At 52.0% G+C, this 17,746-nt stretch overlaps 1 protein-coding gene across 1 annotated transcript in view; it reads left to right on the top strand.

Moving 5' to 3' along the window:
• The window catches only part of Ripor2 (RHO family interacting cell polarization regulator 2), a 95,570-nt gene that overhangs the window by 66,450 nt on the left and 11,374 nt on the right, over positions 1 to 17,746 (top strand). Inside the window, exons 9-17 of the mRNA XM_026407706.2 lie at positions 2,941 to 2,984; positions 4,053 to 4,178; positions 4,471 to 4,619; positions 5,764 to 5,896; positions 6,290 to 6,442; positions 9,114 to 9,743; positions 12,756 to 12,934; positions 14,878 to 15,046; positions 17,377 to 17,512. Of these exons, the coding sequence (XP_026263491.2) occupies positions 2,941 to 2,984; positions 4,053 to 4,178; positions 4,471 to 4,619; positions 5,764 to 5,896; positions 6,290 to 6,442; positions 9,114 to 9,743; positions 12,756 to 12,934; positions 14,878 to 15,046; positions 17,377 to 17,512 (1,719 nt within the window). The remainder of the gene's footprint in view (positions 1 to 2,940; positions 2,985 to 4,052; positions 4,179 to 4,470; positions 4,620 to 5,763; positions 5,897 to 6,289; positions 6,443 to 9,113; positions 9,744 to 12,755; positions 12,935 to 14,877; positions 15,047 to 17,376; positions 17,513 to 17,746) is intronic.

Raw genomic sequence — 17,746 nt, 5'->3', positions numbered from 1 at the left:
GGATAAACAGAAACAGGATGTTTGTGTCTTCTTGAATTTCTGCAGCGACTTTTGAAAGTTGTGCCTTATAATTTTTAAAACATTGAGAAGCGGGGCATGGTGGCACATGGCTGTAATCCCAGCGGCTCAGGAGGCTGAGGCAGGAAGATCGTGAGTTCCAAGCCAGCTCCAGTAAAAGCAGGCACTAAGTAACTCAGGGAGACCCTGTCTCTAAATAAAATACAAAATAGGACTGGGGATGTGGCTCAGTGGTTGAGTGCCCCTGAGTTAATCCCCATCCCCCCCAAAAAAAACATTGAGAAATATATCCCATAAATTAAAAATATACATAATTGCTCTACCCAGTACTAAACTTTGTTAAAATGATCATAAATATCCAACAAGCCTTTTCCATGTGTTTATGTTGACTACCAATATGTTAGTAGCTCTTTTATATCTTTTTTGTTACAAAATAATTAATCACTTGATCTTTTCTTTCTTTTTTTTTTAATTTTTTAGTTGTCATCAGAGCTTTATTTTATTTATTTATATGTGGTGCAGAGAATTGAACCCAGGGCCTCACACATGGTAGGCTAGTGCTCTACCACTGGTCCACAACCCCAACCCAATCACATGATCTTTTGAAAATCAAATAAAAATTACATATTTAATAGGAAGGAATCAAATATTTGTCATCAAATATTTAACTTTCTCCCCGATTCCGCCTGCCAGAGATAGTTATTCCTAAGTGTTGGTCAGTTTTTCTAGATTTGTTCCTTTGGATACATTTATATGTAGTTGAGATAAGACTCTTCATGACACTTTGCATTCTGCCTTATTTTTTAATTACAAATATTGCCTTTTATTAAAACTTCACTGCAAACATTTGTACTAAATTTTTAATTGGAATTTTTTAAATTTGTAGTTGTAGATGGACACAATGCCTTCATTTAATTTATTTATTTATATGTGGTGCTGAGGATTGAACCCAGTGCTTCACATGTGCTAGGCAAAGCACTCTGCCACTGAGCCACAACTTCAGCCCTTAATTGGAAGTTTTATCACAGATATTTTTAACCAGAAAGTTAAAAAGTGACAAAGATTTTTTTCCCCATTTCTATGGGATTTATTTAGATCCTTGATTAAAATTTTCAGACTCTGGGTCCCTGTCAGTATAAAGGCTTTGCTTTATGATTGGCAGGAAGCAGCCCACTGAAGCCAGAGCAGCTGATCAGATGGAGCTGGGATCAGCCTCTGCCCTGAGCTCCGTGCCCTGGGTCGGGACGCGCCTTTCTCCCGCTCCATACTCAGGCTTGACACACAGTAGGCCTTTCAGAAATACTCTGGGGGGCTGAGAGCGCAGCTCAGGGGTAGAGCACTGGCCTAGAATGTCTGAGATGGAGGGTCCAATTCCTAGCGCCTCCCAAAAAGGGTGGTGGGACGCATAGGCCCCTCGCCCAGCCTCACCTGCCTGCAGAGCAGGGCCACCTTGCTGTGACGAAGTTTGCTGTCACTGCCGCTCTCCTAGTGGGACTGTCCTACAGAAGATGAAAGGCAGTCTGTCTCTTTTTATTTTTGATTTTAATTATGTAAGGAATACATTCTCATAAAATCACAAAATGAGGAAAAAAGCAAAGATCTTCTGTCATTTCTGCTTTGCTGTGTGCTTCCCTGATGGTATTAATTTGCTGCAGATCTTATTTATTTGTACTCAAGATTGAACCCAGGTGTGGTCTACCACTGATCTGCATCCCCTTTTTATTTTTATTATTTTTTTAAATTTTGAGACCAGGTCTCTCTAAGTTACTAAGGCTTGTCCTCAAACTTGTAATCCTCCAGCTTCAGCCTCCCAAGACACTGGGATTATAGCCATGCACCACTGTGCCTGGGGAGAGCCCATCTTTTAAATGAATAGTATACATCATGTGCTCAGTACCTGGGTATGTAACCCTTACCACATTCTAAGCACCTACTGTGTGCCAGATACCATCTGTTTCCTTACCGACAGTTTTATAAGGTGGACATTGTTATCTCTCTTTTAAAGGTGAAGAAACAGGGTTAGGTAAATTATCTAGGGTGGGCTAGCTGATAGGTAGCACAGAAAGGAGCCTCACTTTAATCCGTCTTCCAGTTCACAGGCCCTCGGCTGCTCTAACCGTGTTTTGTTCCATACTGTGGGTATCTGGGAAATCTTTCCTGATTTCCAAATCGTTACCCTGATGCGTGGTGCAGACCCTCGCCCACAGCAAGCTCTCGGTACATGTTGATAGAAAGAAGAAAGAGACTGGCCAGAGCCAGCGTTCCCGGAGGGGCCGTGTAGCTTGCCGACATTTGGTTTTGCTGCTGCAGATAGAGAGCGTGCCAGGCCTCAGATGGAGCGGGTCCTTTCAGAAATGGCCAGAGCCGGGAGGCCACCTCTCCCCTCTGCGGGTGCAGGTTGTTGCCAGGTGGAGGGCTGGTTTGATTGGTCTCAATCACTAGTTTGTGTGAATGCAGCGATTTCATAATGCAGTAGACGGCGGCATCAGGGTGCTGGGTGGGAAGGACGGGGGAACAGGAAGGGGTGGGCTGGAGCCTTAACTGGGAAGCCCAAAGAAACCTCCATCTCACAACAGGAAGGAAGACTAGACACCCATTTATTTTCATGGGAACATGTACACAAACAAGTGAGAGTGTCTTTTGGGCCCTAATGCCCTGACCCTGGAACCTGCCGAGGTGCCCAGAACTCTAGCCACCCTGGAGCAATGTCCCTGCCCCAGAAACCCTCTCCCCTCCCCCCCTCAAGGAATGTCACTCCAGCCACCATAGATGGGACTCCCAAAAAAGCTGTTCCACGCAGATGGCCCCAAAAATGTTATCTGAGGTTTGCCAAAGTGTGGCACTGCACCTGGATTTCTCCAGGTGCGGCACCGCCTTGGGGATGCGCCTTCAGCACCTCATGTCCTAACTGTTTGCCTGCAGGTCTGGCCGGCTTTGCGCGCCTCTGCCCTGGAGACCAATACGAAGTGAGTATTCTCTGATCCACAGGTGGGGACTGAAGACCTGAGGGGCCAGGGCTAGTGGTATTGTTTTACTTCTGGAGTGTTTCTTATTTTTATTTGGAGAAACATTCTAAGCCCATGAGAAGATCTGGAGATGGGCGAAGACCTGCCCCCTGCCCTTTCCCTGGACTCCCCTCTTTTAACCTGGTGCCACAGTGGCTTAGTTATCACTGCTGCCCTCGAGCCCCTACGATTCAGCTGCGCTGCTTTAGAGTAGGATGTCCCCCGCCTGGCCCTTTAGCCCAGCCTCCTGCCTGGCCCTCCCGCCTGGCCCTCCCGCCTGGCCCTCCCGCCTGGCCCTCCCGCCTGGCGTCCTCTGGGAAGTGGGAGGATGATCCGCACAGCAGCGCACAGCTCCCAGTGTGGCTCACTCTGGCTCTTATCTTCTTATACAGTCTGTGTTCAGATTCCGCGCATGCCCCAGAATTGTACTTCGTAGCAGTTTTTTTCCCCCCTAATTGAAGACCTAATCCAGGACTGTGACCTGTTGAGTGTAATGACTGAAGAAGGATAGAAACGCAGGCCTGTCCATACAAACACCAACTCCACGGAGTACAAAGTCCTTTCCCGTGTTCCCCTTCTCAAGAGACCTCACGTAATGATCTGTCCACCTCCTCCAGTGCCCTCTGCCTGACCAGGGAGAGCCTGCACAGCCTCCCCAGAGCATGTGTGGGTCACAGCCTTGCCAGCTTGCTTCGTCACCCAGGGGCAGGTGTCTCTAGGCAGGTTTTAGGGGTGGGCTCTGGTCTCTTGGAGGATCAGGGCCCTGGAGGACTAGTCCCACGGCTGTTCTACTGACACAGAAGAAGTGAGGGGGGACCCAAGGGCGAGGGCCGGGACTTTACTGAAGACCCTCCAGGCCTCGTCTTGGGGAAGAAGAGGTGCCCCCTTTAATATGCCCCTTCCCCAGTCATGGTCAAGACAGGCGGCTGGGGTGATGGGGGCCGCCCTGGCGGGCCTCCCTGCCCAGTCCTGGTGTTGGGGAGCTAGCCAGGGCAGTGGAGCCTGAGGCCTTGGCATGTCTGCCCCCAGGTCTTCATGAAGTGCGGCCGGCAGAGGTGGAAGCTGAAGGGCAAGATAGAGGTCAACGGCAAACAGAGCTGGGATGGGGAGGAGACCGTCTTCCTGCCCCTGATCGTCGGATTCATTTCCATCAAGGTCAGTACTGCCCCTGCCTCTGGTGGTCGTCCTGGTGCCAAGTTGGACGATCCATCAGGGGTGACCTTTCCCTAAGACTTCTGCCATCTCACAGGCTCCTGACCCCACAAGTCTGTGACAAGGACAGCTGCCCTTGTAAGAAAGCTGCCCTGTCAGAGCAGCCCTGAGATGGGCTTTTGAGATACCTGCCTCGGGTGGCAGACCGTCTCTTTCTGAAAGAAGCCACCAGCTGGTTCAGGAAAAGGAAAAGGGGGAGCCCATTCCCTGTTCTCTCTGCCTGTCTTCCTGCCAGGTCACAGAGCTCAAAGGGCTGGCGACTCACCTCCTGGTGGGCAGCGTGACCTGTGAGACCAAAGAGCTGTTTGCAGCCCGACCGCAAGTGGTGGCCGTGGACATCAACGACCTCGGAACCATCAAGCTGAACCTGGAAATCACCTGGTAGTAAGTTGCCCTTTCCCTGTCGTCCTGGGGCAGCGTGTGCTGCAGGTGCTGGGAGGCCGGTGTGGACGTCGGCAGGGCAGGGAGCCTGTTGGAGCAGACCGAGGGGCTGCAGCAGACCTGCTGGGCGAGGGCCTGTGGATAAGCTGGCCGTGGCCCTGCTCCCCTCCCCTTCTCCCTACCTTAAGCCTCTTACTCTGCCTCTTCCCTCCCTCTCCACCTGCAAACAGAGACACCAAGTATCATGGCTCCCAAGCAAACCACTGGGAGCTCCAGTAAACTGTCCAGAGAGGGAGGCTTTGCCCTCAGGCGGTCCCTGCTTAGCCTTCTGACCCGTACTTCACTTCCCGCTGCCCTGGAGGACTGCAAGTGCCCTCTAGGCGTCCTTTACTGAAACAGAGCATTTCCACAGGCTAGAGGCAGCTCCTGTAAAATTTACAGGTGGCTTTCCAGGGTCTCCTCCTGCCATCCACACTGGATGTCATGTCACTGGCCCACCCAGTGACATTCGGGGCCTCCCTTCCACGTGGGAGTCAGGGTGGTCATGGCCAAGACCCCGCTGCCTCTCTAGGAAGCAGTGCCAGCCTTTGCCCAGCCCTGCCCTCCTGCCCAGTGCAGCCACTGACGTCACAGAGCAGGCCATCCTGCTGGATGACCAGGGCCTCAGGATGATCAGCAGCATCCCCGCAAGCAGGCTGCAGTCCTCGGCGGCGCATGGGGGGCTCTAGCGACTGAAAGTGGTGGGATTCTGTTTTGGAGTTTTTCATCAGAATCAAACAGCAGTCTGTTCCTGGTTCGAACTGTTCAGGGTCTCGCCCGACAGAGCTCGAGGATTTTCACAACTTCCCCAACATCTGGTGACATGGGAGCCAGCTTTTGTGAGTCCCCGTTTCTAGGCTCACGAGGACACAGACACACCTAGGCCAGGAGGGAACTGGTGCTCACAGCTGTGATCACCTGTGGCCCCTTGGGGAGCTCTGAATTCCGTCCTCTGCTCCACTTTCTTTCTTCTTGGCTTATTTTCTGACAAACAGTTTGGCCAAAACCAGCCCAGTGCCCTGGTTTGTGTTCACCTAAAAAGGTACTCTCTTGGCCTGCGGTCCTGCGGTCACAAGTGACTAACGGGCGGCTGCCTGTGGTTTTGCAGTCCCTTTGACGTGGAGGACACGACCCCATCCTCGGGGGGTGCGGGGAACAAGACGGCAGCGCTGCAGAGGAGGATGTCCATGTACAGCCAGGGCACCCCGGAGACGCCCACCTTCAAAGACCACTCCTTCTTTGTAAGTTCCACGTGACTCTGGAGCAGAAGTTGTGTCTGAGTCGTGCTTGTGCCCAGCACTGGAGAGGCCCAGCAGCGGGTGTTGGGGTTCTCAGGAACGCCTACTCACGCCATTCATTCTTCAAGGTCTTCCTAGTCGAGGGCTGGCTGAGGAAGCCACCTCCCCGTCGCCTTGGGTCCGTGCACAGTGGTCCCTGGTCCTTCCTCTCCTTCCCTCCCTGTCCTTACCTACTGCTGGACCATACTGGGTAGACTGCTCCAAAGGTTCTCTAGCATTAGTCGCTGAGAGAAGTGGACGTAGGTCCGGGCCTCGGCCCACCTGCTAGCCAGCTAGGGTAACGCAGTAACCTGATTCTCTCCACTCACCCCGCCCCACGCCCTACTCTGACTTCAGAGGAGCCAGCTGCGTCCCTCTGCAGACAGGCCGTGGTGGCTGTCTGTCTTGAGCGCCTCCAGGGACTCTCTCTTTGCCAAGCTGCACCGCAGCCGCTCTCTCAGGGACCTGCCCTCCCTCGGCCTGAGCCCCATGGCTGTGCTAGAGTTCTATGTGAGTGTGGCCCGCCCGGGGGACGTGCCTGACTTCGTGACTTCAGGGCCCATGGCATGGTGCTTCTGCATGTCCCTTCTTTTTCTTCTGGCACTGGGGTTGGACCCAGGACCTCGGCTGCAGCTCGCACTCTGGCCCTGAGCCGCCCCAGCCGTCCTGCGTGTCTTCCCTCACCTCCCTGTTGTTCTCCAGGCTGGCTGTGCATGCAACTTGTGTGAATTCTCCTTAGATAAGCCCCGTTTTGTGCTGTGATTTTTCTCCACTGTGGCAAAGATATCCATGGTGACCAGATTTTTATTTTTAAAAGCACAGCTATCCTTAAAAGCAAAGGAGGTTTTATTTCAGAAAGTATCAGCCTTTCAAAGACTGGCCTTCAAGTCTTTGAAGGACTTAGACTGATTTTACTAGCACTGTGTCTATCTAAAGAGGTTGTGGGTCTTGGTTTATCATAGCATGTTAATTCTTCAATGCTGTAGTAGAAGAAACAGGGATATAGCAGGCTGCTTACTTTATATGAGTGACACGTGGTGTCCTAAGAGAATACATGTGTACTTGTACATACATGGAATATTCTGTTCTTTTCAGACACATAAAGTCATCTTTGAATGTCCAGGGAGAAGAAGATGAAGTCTTCAGGCTAATAGCAATGTCATCATAGTAATAATTACATCTTATTCATTGAACCAAAAAGCACAGATGAAAAGGATGAGGGTAAACTCTGGAGTTTCAGAGGAAAATCACAAGACTGTATGGGGAAATGCACACAGAGTCATACATAAGAAGCAATAGAGCTCACTCAGCTGCCCACCTAACTGTCCATGCAATGCTTATGCACACTCAGATGCCACGGGTTGGAGGGTTTGGGAAGTCAGTAGGGTTTCAGAGCATGTTTAAACAGGAGCAAGGATACTAAAGCTCAACGGCTTCGTGTAGCCTCGTGGATGCACCTGAAGTCCCCCAAACAGCCATCCTCACCCCACCCAGCCCACCTTCCAGGCCCATCTCTTACCCTGCACCCACTGTCCTCCAAACTCGCCACGTCCCTCCAGGATCTGGTATCTTTGCATACGTTGTCCCTGTCCTCTCCCCATCCTCTCCTTCACTGTATTGAAGGCTGGATGCAGGTCCTCTCTTGGGCAGCACCTCTCCCCCTGCTGGGACACTTACCTCCTGACACCAAGGTAAAATCAACCCAGTCAAGGACAGAAGAATGATGTTTACTTGGGGCTTGTGAGGATGGCGATACTTGGAGACAGAACTCAGGCAGCCTTAGAAATGCTCAGCTTGAACTCCCAGGGCAGGGAAGGGGGCATTAACTACACCTCTCCTTCATCAAGAATTGTGAAGGCCAGGACATGGGCCTGCAGAGGGTCTGAGTGCATGTGCAGGGGCATGTCCAGCAGCAGCAGGGGCACTGACACCTCTGCGAGTAGATGTGACCTGTCTTGGGTCTGCTCCTGTTTGGCTTGCTGGAATGTTTTATGAGAATTGTCATTTTATATATAAGTAAAACGGGCACTGGCCTGATGATGACCATTTACAGTCATTCCTGGTGTCTGCAGCAGGTCCCAGCCCCTTGGATACCAAAATACAGGGATGCCCAGACCCTCGCAGGACACAGTGTAGCATATGCATGTAACTTCACACATCCCCCATGCACTGTAAACCCTCTCTGGGTTACTTCTAACATCTGATGCTATGCAAAGGCTCGATCTTACACTGTACTGTTTAGGGAATAAGACAAGAAGAAAATGTATGTGTTCAATACATATTTTTTTTCAAGTATTTTCAGTGTTTGGTTGTCTCTGCATGTGCAGAACTCATGGACACAAAGGTGATTTAAAAATCCAATCTGGAATGCAGAAAAACCAGCCATGATGAAGGAGTTAGATAACTAGAAAACACAGAGCGGCATTTGGCATCTGGGCACTCTACACAGATGCAGCCTAGGGGAAGCTGGCTTAGCAAGTGCAGCACCAGCGTGAACGAATCGACCCTCTTCAGACTTCCACTCCCCGCTGCAGAGCCTGTCGGGGACACAGCCTGCATCTGCTAGACACGTTGGGAACCTGGGGGATGCCTCATGGAAGATAGGTGTTTGTTTCTTAGTCTCGTTCAATCATTTCTAGAGAAGCTACGCAAATGTATGGTTGACCTTGAAGTATTTATGGCATGTTTACTAAATTAATAAAACATTTTCAAGAGTCTGGGGCTTGTGGGTAGAGATTTTCAAAACATAATTTTTGAAAACCAAAGTAGAACAAACCATCACATCCTTGAAGCAAAGTAGCAAGAATGTTGGGAAGTCCTTTAAGGTCGATGCCAAGAGGAAAAGAAAACATTCATAGACTTACTCAAAGTATGGCTGCCAAATACTGTGAGATCCTGGGATTGAGAACACAAGCAACCATCCCACCCCAATCCTAACTGCTTCTTATGGAAGATGTCAGACCTAAGAATAGGCACTGTGAACTTTCACCTAAATTCAACTAGGCAGTTTGCAAGGGCTTGTTTTCTTTTGCCACACACACACACACACACACACACACACACACACACAAGACAAATAAAACAATAATGTGAAAGTTCTAGCTCTTTCATGTTGACTCCTTACATCTCGTCTGAAAACAAACCCTGCCAGATGCATCATTTGTATTGTCTTTATCCTCAGGCGAATCTGCCCAATGACATCTTTGAAACTGGGAAGACGGCGGAGCAGCCAAAGCCACTCTCCCTCAGCTCCTGTGACCTGCCCAACGGGGACTGTGCCCTCCCCTGCAGCTCTGCTGCGTCTCCCTCTGGCTCAGCGAATCCAGAAATCACCATCACCCCTGCAGAGCTCGGCCACAGCAGCCCGCCTTCCCAGGACGAGGGAGGGGATGACGGCAGCTCGGCATCTTCCAGGAACTCCTTGGGAGAAGGCCAGGAACCCGAGTCACCCCTGCAGGAGGACCCAGCGGAGCCCACGGCCCTGGGGGCTGAGCGCCTGTTCCTGGAGAATGCAGTCGCCGAGGCCCTTCTGCAAGAGTCGGAGGAGGCCTCGGAGCTCAAGCCTGTGGAGCTGGACACCTTTGAAGGGAATATCACCAAGCAGCTGGTCAAGAGGCTCACCTCGGCCGAGGGGCCGGCAGCCACAGAGCGTCTGCTTTCTGAGGACTCGGCCGGTGGGGAGTCCTTCCTGGATGGCAGCTTGGAGGACGCCCTGAGTGGGCTGTTCCTTGCTCTAGAACCGCATAAGGAGAAGTACAAGGAGTTTCAGGACCTGAACCAAGAGGTCATGCATTTGGATGATATTCTAAAAGTAAGTGCCTTTTCTGAGAAATGGGATCAGGTGTGCAGAGAGCTGTCCTAAACCAGCTGTCTGTTAAGATGGCCTATCTTTCTTCTTCCCCTCCTCCTCCGCCTCTTCCTTCTCCTCCTTCTTCTAAGCCCTACCCAGTCACAGGAGCAAGAGGTGATCATCATGTAAATGGCAGTGATGATTGAGGCCATTTAGACAGATCCATTTTTATTTCCCTGACAACAGATCAACTTCACTAAACTGATTAGGAGCTCATTTAAAAGCTCATAAGACTGTCTAAACCCTTCTAGTCCCAGAGCTCATCATTCTGATCCTAAACGTGAGATGCTGGCACAGTGACCAGCCCAGCCTCACAGATGTTACTGGACAGGGTCCCTCTCAGGAAATAGAGGAGCCCTCCCCAGTGGGAGTCCCAGCTGGTCAGCCCCAGCGTGAGCGCCATGGCACCCTGTCCTCCAGCGGTGCTCCCTGATAGAAGAAACCTCCCATCTGCAAGTCGGGACCCCAGGTCAGCACTTAGTCAGCCCTCACACACTGGAAGCCAGGGAAGGCCAGAGTTCACCAGAGAGATTTTTCTCCATCCATGGTGATCCGCTAAGAGTAAGGGGACGGATTCCTCTTGGGTGGGGGGTCTGAGAACAAGATCCTCATCTCTGCTACATCAGAATGGATCCGTCTCCCCCCGGCATGTGGATTAACATTTTTAAAAATGCCGCACATGAAGGCAGAGCTTGAAGTTGTGCCCTGAGTTGCACTGCCACTGCTTGTGTTATTTGCTTTCCGACTCTGATTCTTATGAGCATATAGAAGGGAACTTGGATCCTTTTTCTTGAAAGAGCAACTCCATGGGGACCAGTCCTGTTGAACAGGCTTAAAAGTGAGGCTGCCGGCTGAGAATCGGCCACAGGAGGCGGCCGCAGCAGTTTTCAGAGGCGGCCCTGCCAGTGGCGTCTGGAAGTCCATTTCCACGGCTTTCCTGACCCTCTCATCCCTCTCTGTCGAGCCCCACTGACCCAGCCCTGGAGAGGACTTGTGCCCTCCTAGGTGATTAGTTAGCCTCTGACTCTGCAGGTCCTCAAATGCTGGTGACAGGTTAGCTCCACGGTGGACGTAGCTCTGAGAAACAGGGAGGGGCAATGGAATCTGCTTTCAGTACTCCTAGCTCAAAGCCCCATCTGAGGCCTTGGGCATGGAGGCTGCTGATCCCATCCTGCACTGAGCATCTCTTCTGCACAGTTGACCGGCTCTGCCTTGTGAGCCAAAGAGCTAAGACACCGGGCTGGCTGTAGCTCAGTGGAAGAGCACTTGCCTAGTATTTAGGAGGTCCTGGGCTCAATGCCCAGCCCACAGAAAGAAAAGACCTCAGGCATGAATTGACCCCACCTGAGCAAATGCCGTTAGCAAGCCTGTGGGGGTCGCAGCTCGGTTCCAGGAATCCAGGACGCTGCTCGGTCCATCCAGAAGCAGTACGCACGGCAACCATTAGTCTGACGAAAGGCTGGAGCTCATGGATTCCTTTCCATTTGTTCTAAAACTTGCCAGTGAAATCCTCAACCACGCCTTTCTTCTTTATAGATGATACCTAAACCTGCCCATCCTCTACCAGATCAGGTTGTACAGAGAGCAAGCTTAGGAAAGAAGAGCCCAGACGCGGGTCCAGTCCAAATAGCTCTCTGTCTCCCCTTGAGATTGAAGGTGTCCCAGAGGGTTTGGGGCAAGTGGCTTGGCATCCAGCCAGAGTTAAAGCATCAGCTGGACCAAGCTCTCTCTCCCCTCCCCCCACATTCCTAGGGTGCTAAAACATCTTGAGGATCAGAAACTAAACGAAGCTGCCTCTTGGACGGAGATCCCTGAGGGCCAGTGGAGCCACTGTGATTTAAAGCAGCGACAGACGCTTCCCCTGTGCTCTTGGGCCACCCTGAGTGCCCGAGACAGAGCCCTGCAAGGCCCCTCCTGCCTGGTGCTGGGAACTCATCCAGCAGTGCCAGCGAGCAGCGTGGAGGACACGCAGCGCATCTCCCTGGCAGGACTTGACCCCTTCCGTCCTCCCCAGCGTCCTCTTGAGTCTTTGGCGTCCTTGTCCCCTCTCTGTGCCTGTCACCCTGGCGTCATCGTCGGGTCATGTTTCTGCACATGTCCTGCCACACAGTCTCAGGCCCCACGTCCCAGGGCCTGGCTAAGCTCAGGGAATGCGAGGCTGCGTCCCGTCGCGCCCACATCACTCATTCAGCCCCTGGTACCCAAGAAGCCACACGCTGTGCCTGTGACCTCAGCTGTAGGCCTTCTCCATAGAGTGTGGGCTCCCTGATCAGAGTGGCTTTGTGTGCCGGGACTTGCCTCCAGGACGACCTGGAGAGCAGGTGCTTTAGATAGACAGCTCTGGTCTCAGGACTTTGAAGACATGGTCGCTTGAAATTAGAGATTGGAATCAGCACTGACTTGGTGTCCCTTAAATTTTATCTGCTGGGTTTTGATTTGTTGAGTTTTTTGGAGACTGGGTCTCACTGTGTTGCCCCGGGCTGGTCTTGAACTAGTGAACTCACGTGATCCTCCCGCCTCAGCCTCCCGAGCAGCTGGAACCATAAGCATGTGACCCTGCACGGGGCTGGCTGGCTGTGTGTGATCTGGGGATGCGCACGAGGTAGAGGGGAATATAGCCTTTCTGTTTCCCAAAAATTTCTGGTTGACATTTCTAAAAATGTTTATTATAAAAATTCCAAACAGAAGTGGATGTGCCCATCCCCACAGCCACACTGGTCCTCAACGGTCAGCTCATGGCCAGTCTTGTTTTATCTGTTCCTCTACCTGTGTGTTTCTCTCTGGATCATTTTGGAACAAACCCCAGATATTATGCCATTTTTACCTGTGGTTGTACTTCTTTTTGGAACATGGAGATTTTAAATGCCAATAAAAAATAAAAGCTTGACAAAGGAGAGCTGAAGTGTGGCCTCTGGCAGGTGCCGGCTCCCCCCTGCAGGTGTGCTCATGTCCCCGGTGCCTTCTGCCTTGCAGTGCAAGCCCTCGGTGAGCCGCAGCCGGTCCTCCAGCCTCAGCCTCACGGTGGAAAGCGCTTTAGAGAGCTTTGACTTCCTCAACACCTCTGATTTTGATGAGGAGGAGGACGGGGAGGAGGCGCGCCGTGGCGGCGGTGCTGACTCGGTGTTCTCGGACACCGAGCCCGAGAGGAGCAGGTGAGTGGGACAGGGCACCGTGTGCACCCGCGGGGGCTGGTGCACAGCTCCCATGCGGCCCTGCTCGCGGCACTTGGCTCCTTTTGCCAGTCAAGCACAGCTTCACCTCCTCGGGGTTGCTTAAGGGAGAACAGATCTCTTTCCCTCCCAGAAGTGAGGGGATGGCTGGATGAGCCCCGTGTGCGCCCTTCGTATGCATGTGGTCTGCAGCCTGCCGTGCAGTTCTCGCCAGCCAGCTGGGTACACTGCTTGAGAACTGCGGACCGGTCCCACCAGGAGCCCTCTTCCTTCCCAGCCCTTGGCTTTGCTGGGCTTTGCTCTGCCTGCCCCTTCAGCCCAGCGAGTCTTCAGATGGCTAAGCTCCTCCAGGTCCTGTCACAACCAATAATTGCCATTATCCACAGCCGGGTGGAAAACGTGACCTCTGGGTGGGGGAGCATGGTCCTGGAGCAGCTGAGCCAAGTTCTCAGAGCCAGGTCCTGGGGGCATCTTGTGATTTCAGACCAAGGCAGACAAGCCCCATGGGCATACCTGCCCCTCAGTCACCGAGGAAGACACACAAACACTCCCCCCAGGAAGGGGTGCATTGTGCCTTCAGGACAATGTGACATAAATACATCTTCAAAGCTCTCTGTTCAGCCTTTACAGCTCTCTCTGTGGGAGGTGTTATTGTTTTGGGGTTTTGTTGTTCCTAGAAGGTTTCTTTTTCTAAGATAAAAACAACAAAGAAAAATACAACGTGAGAACTAGAATTTATTCCTTGAGCAAACTGGGAATAAAATGAGAGCAAATTTAATGAGTGAATGTAATATTTAAGTTCTGCTTCTGCATATTGTCTAGCTTGACTGAATTGGCGTAATACTTCCTCACTAAACTTTTCTGTAACTCGTTAGCTATGTGACACATCACAGCCAGGCATCCATCTAAACTATTTTTCTTCTTGCTAAAGGAAGCATTTAATAACAAAAACATTATTGCTTTTGTACAGTTTACAGAACATTAAGGTTAAAAGTATCTAACTCAATCAGTCTTACTGTATATTATCAGAATTATTCCAAAGAACTCTGTGTGTGTGCGTGTGTGTGTGTGTGTGTGTGTGTGTGTGTGTGTGTGAACCATGTGTCAACCACCTGGACACAGCTGAGCATCTTCCCCTGGAGGCAAATGTGAATCAGAGCAGAGCCCTCCAAGCTGCTGAGTTGGGTGAGGGTCTCTGCATGGTGGGCACTGAGAAAAGAGCAGGAGGTGAGAAGCAGAAGCTGCCTGTTGGTGACCAGGACACTCTCCAGACTCCCTGTTCCATCCTCCCAAGCACAGATTCACTTTAAGAATAAAATGGGACAACATCAATACCATCATGATAAGACCTCAGACAGGGGGACGTGGGGCTTGCACAGAGCCGGAGGCAGGACTCGGCTGTGCTCCGAGCACTTGGACACCCTCTAGCTTCTGTCCCCAGTAGAGCGTCTCCTCTTTCCTCCTGGCCACCCTCTTTTTGCCTTGTCTTCAAGAAGCCATTGATCTGGGGCCAGGAAAAGGCCGTGACAGATTATTCCTTAATGCCATTACTCTTGGGAAACCACTGATACACAGGACAACTTAATGCCAGAAAATCTGGCAAGCTGCCCTGTCAACAGAGCAGGAAAGTGGGACACACACACAGTGAGGGCCCGACTCAAAGCCCTCGGGAGACACCTCGCACACGGCTGGCTGCTGGAGACTCGACGGAGACCCTAGGGCAGTGCATTTGCCAGGTCCTCTAATGCCGGGCCGCCCAGCAGCAGGCTGAGTGGTTGCTTCTGAAAGGCCCTCTGCTTTTCAAAGGAGGCGAGGGAAGGCGGAGTCAGTGGGCGCCTGGGGCCTGGTGCCAGCCTGCCCACACAGCTCGTGGTCTGTACACAAACGGAAACAGCTCACGTCTCACCCACCCCCTGCTTCACCAGTTACAGGTCGGTTCACCCAGAAGCCAGGGGGCATCTTAGTGAGGCACTGACCGAAGACACAGGCGTGGGGACCAGCGTGGCAGGCAGCCCCCTCCCGCTGACCACCGGGAACGAGAGCCTGGACATCGCCATCGTGCGGCACCTGCAGTACTGCACCCAGCTCGTTCAGGTGGGAAGCCAGGCTGCTGAGGTGGCAGGAAAGCAGGCCTCCGGCTTTGGTTTTGCAGGGAAATGAGAATCTGGGAATAAGAGGACAACCCTGCTCTGATATAAACCACCTCAAAAACTCTGATGGTGTGCCCTGCCTTCCTCACCCCGGGTTTCCTATCTCAGAACCCAGATCCCCAGGCCTTAAAAGGTAGCAGATAGAATATGGTAGGTTCCCTCTTCTAAATCCCTTGGCAGTAGATGAGGGGACCGTGATTAAGGGAAAAGGTATTTGCATCCAGAGGGAGTGGGAAAGCCAGCATGAGTGAACATGTATTGACATCAATGTCACAGGCACGTCCCGCAAGAGCTGAGAGCAAAGGCGGAAGACTGCACCTGCCCTACCCCAGGTCTGGAGCTGGCAACTCCTGCGAGCAGTGGGCAGCCACGTTCCTCTGGTCCTCTCATCACCACTGAGCCCTCACTCTGGCGCAGCCTAGAGCTGATTTTTCTTCTCATTTCAAACTCTGCCCCTGAAGGTTTGCAGCAGAGCAGCCGAGGTTCTGAAATGCTTTCCAGGAGACTTTCAGCTGCCCCAACAAACCTTTGCCCCAAGGCCTCTACTTAAACGCTTCCTCCTGGCCTGGTGGCTTCTCTTTCCCCTCTTGTTCTTCTCTCGGCTTGCTGGATGTATGTGGAACAGGGTAGGACAGGGGCGGGGGGCTCGGCCACCCAGGAGGGTGCTGGCAGGAGAGGAGCTGAGGTCTTGGGAGCAGGAGCTGGCCTGGCAGCAGAACAGGGGCAGAGTTGGGGAGCCCCAGGCCTGGGGCAGCATGGCGTCCTTAGTGCACAGCTGGGATGAGAGGGAGACGATGGTGTTTTCCACACCTAGGAAGAACTTTCCACGGCCACAGGCAGCTGGCGTGCTCTGGGAAGCTGGCTGGCAATGACAGCTCAGCCAGCCTCCTATTTGATCTCTGCTGTTAGGTGTCGAGGTTACAAACCACGATACCAAAAACCATCCTGGCACAAAGTGTAATATTCTTCTCTGATCAAAAGGGACAAGCGTTTTTATTTACTTACGGCTATTCATTATTTACCAACCCTTTGAATGGGAGGGTTTTCATATCTCTTTGTCCTTGCTGATACCATGCAGAGCAAACCCCCTACTTACCTCTTAGAGGTAAAATAGTTACTTTCAGAGACATAAGAATTCTCTTCCATGACAGGAGAGGTTTTCTCCCAAAGACTGATCAACCCAAGTCTTCTTCGGGAAAGAGCCATGCTAGAAAAACAAAGAGGGGGCATAAATAGGCAGACTGAAGGAGGGGCGAATGCAAACCTGACTCACTTGCACTCGCTCCTGAGTTGGTGGGTTCACTTGTTTGGTATATGATCGTAGAGAGAGAAAAATGGGCCTTCCCAAAGAAACCTACTCACTATGAATGTTTTTTTAAATAAATATGCTTCTGTTTTACTCACTTAACAAGAAAGACGTTAGCACATGCTTGCTAGACTTTGGTTTGAAGTGCTATTTGTTTAGAGTGGGACTGCTCTAGAGGGCACAGCCTGGGAGCATGTCCCTGTGTCCTGCCTTCCTCTGTGCCTAGCAGGTGGCCAAGCAGGTCCTGAGAGGCACAGAAGGGCAAGGGATGTCAACACCAAGTGACTTATGTCTCCCTTCTTATGCCTCCTTGTGCTGGTGAGGGCACATGAATAAAAACACCACTTGTAGGACACTGGGCAGATCACTGAAGTAAAATGGGGACATCAATAGGACTGCCACATGGGGTGGTGGTGAGAAATAACGAGAACTAATGCACACACGGGGCGGAGGCTGGTGCCAGGCCCACAGGAAGCACTCACTAAGCGTGGTGAGAGAGCTCAGATTGCAATCACAGTTATTAGACAATCTTGAAAACAAAAAAACAAAACCACACTATGAAAATCGACTGCATTTTGCCAAACAGATCTTTTTCTGCTCACACACCGAGACACCACCTAAGTGAGCTGAGTTTCTAAGAGGAGGAGGTTTATGATACAGAGAAGGGAACGCAGCTGCACAGTAGCTGGCAGCTCTACTGCTGATAAAGTGAGCCAGGCATCTGGGGCACACCTGTCGTCCCAGAGACTTGGGTCTCAAGTTCAAACCCAGCCCCAGCAACTAAGCAAGACCCTGTCTCAAAATAAAAATTAAAAAAAAGTTTAAAGTAGCACACCCAGGTGTGACTTGGACAGCCGTTGTGCCTGGCAGGGAGAGGAGACATCACCAGGATGGACCAACAGCCCTTCGTGAGTGGAAGGAGGCGCTGGGAGCAGGAGCTGAAACAGCCGTTTTGTTTGTTTTATCAGCAAGTTGTCTTCTCCAGCAAAACCCCCTTTGTGGCAAGAAACCTCTTAGAGAAGCTTTCGAGACAGACCCAAGTGATGGAGAGACTCGCGGCTGCCAGTGACGAGGAGGCGGGGAGCCTGAGCTCTGTCGTGCAAGGTGAGCCTCCGTCCCCAGGGGCACAGCACTGTGTCCTGCCTCTCCCCACTGCTGGCAGGGGCGCGAACACCCCCGCCCACCCACTGCCCACTGCTCCCGGCTGTGTCAGGAAGACGGGGAAGCGGTCTAGGCCTCACAACAGGGAGGCGTCTGGGCTGCGGGCTCCGGTCAGCCCCCACACACTGGCGTCTTCTGCAGGGCCTCCCTCGGGAGTGGGCCCGAGTGTGAACAGAA

The sequence above is a fragment of the Urocitellus parryii genome, chromosome 8, assembly GCF_045843805.1.
Source record: "Urocitellus parryii isolate mUroPar1 chromosome 8, mUroPar1.hap1, whole genome shotgun sequence".
NCBI classification, from domain to species: Eukaryota; Metazoa; Chordata; class Mammalia; order Rodentia; family Sciuridae; genus Urocitellus; species Urocitellus parryii.
Note: the sequence above shows the minus strand (reverse complement) of the source record. Positions and strands in the feature narration are given on the sequence as shown.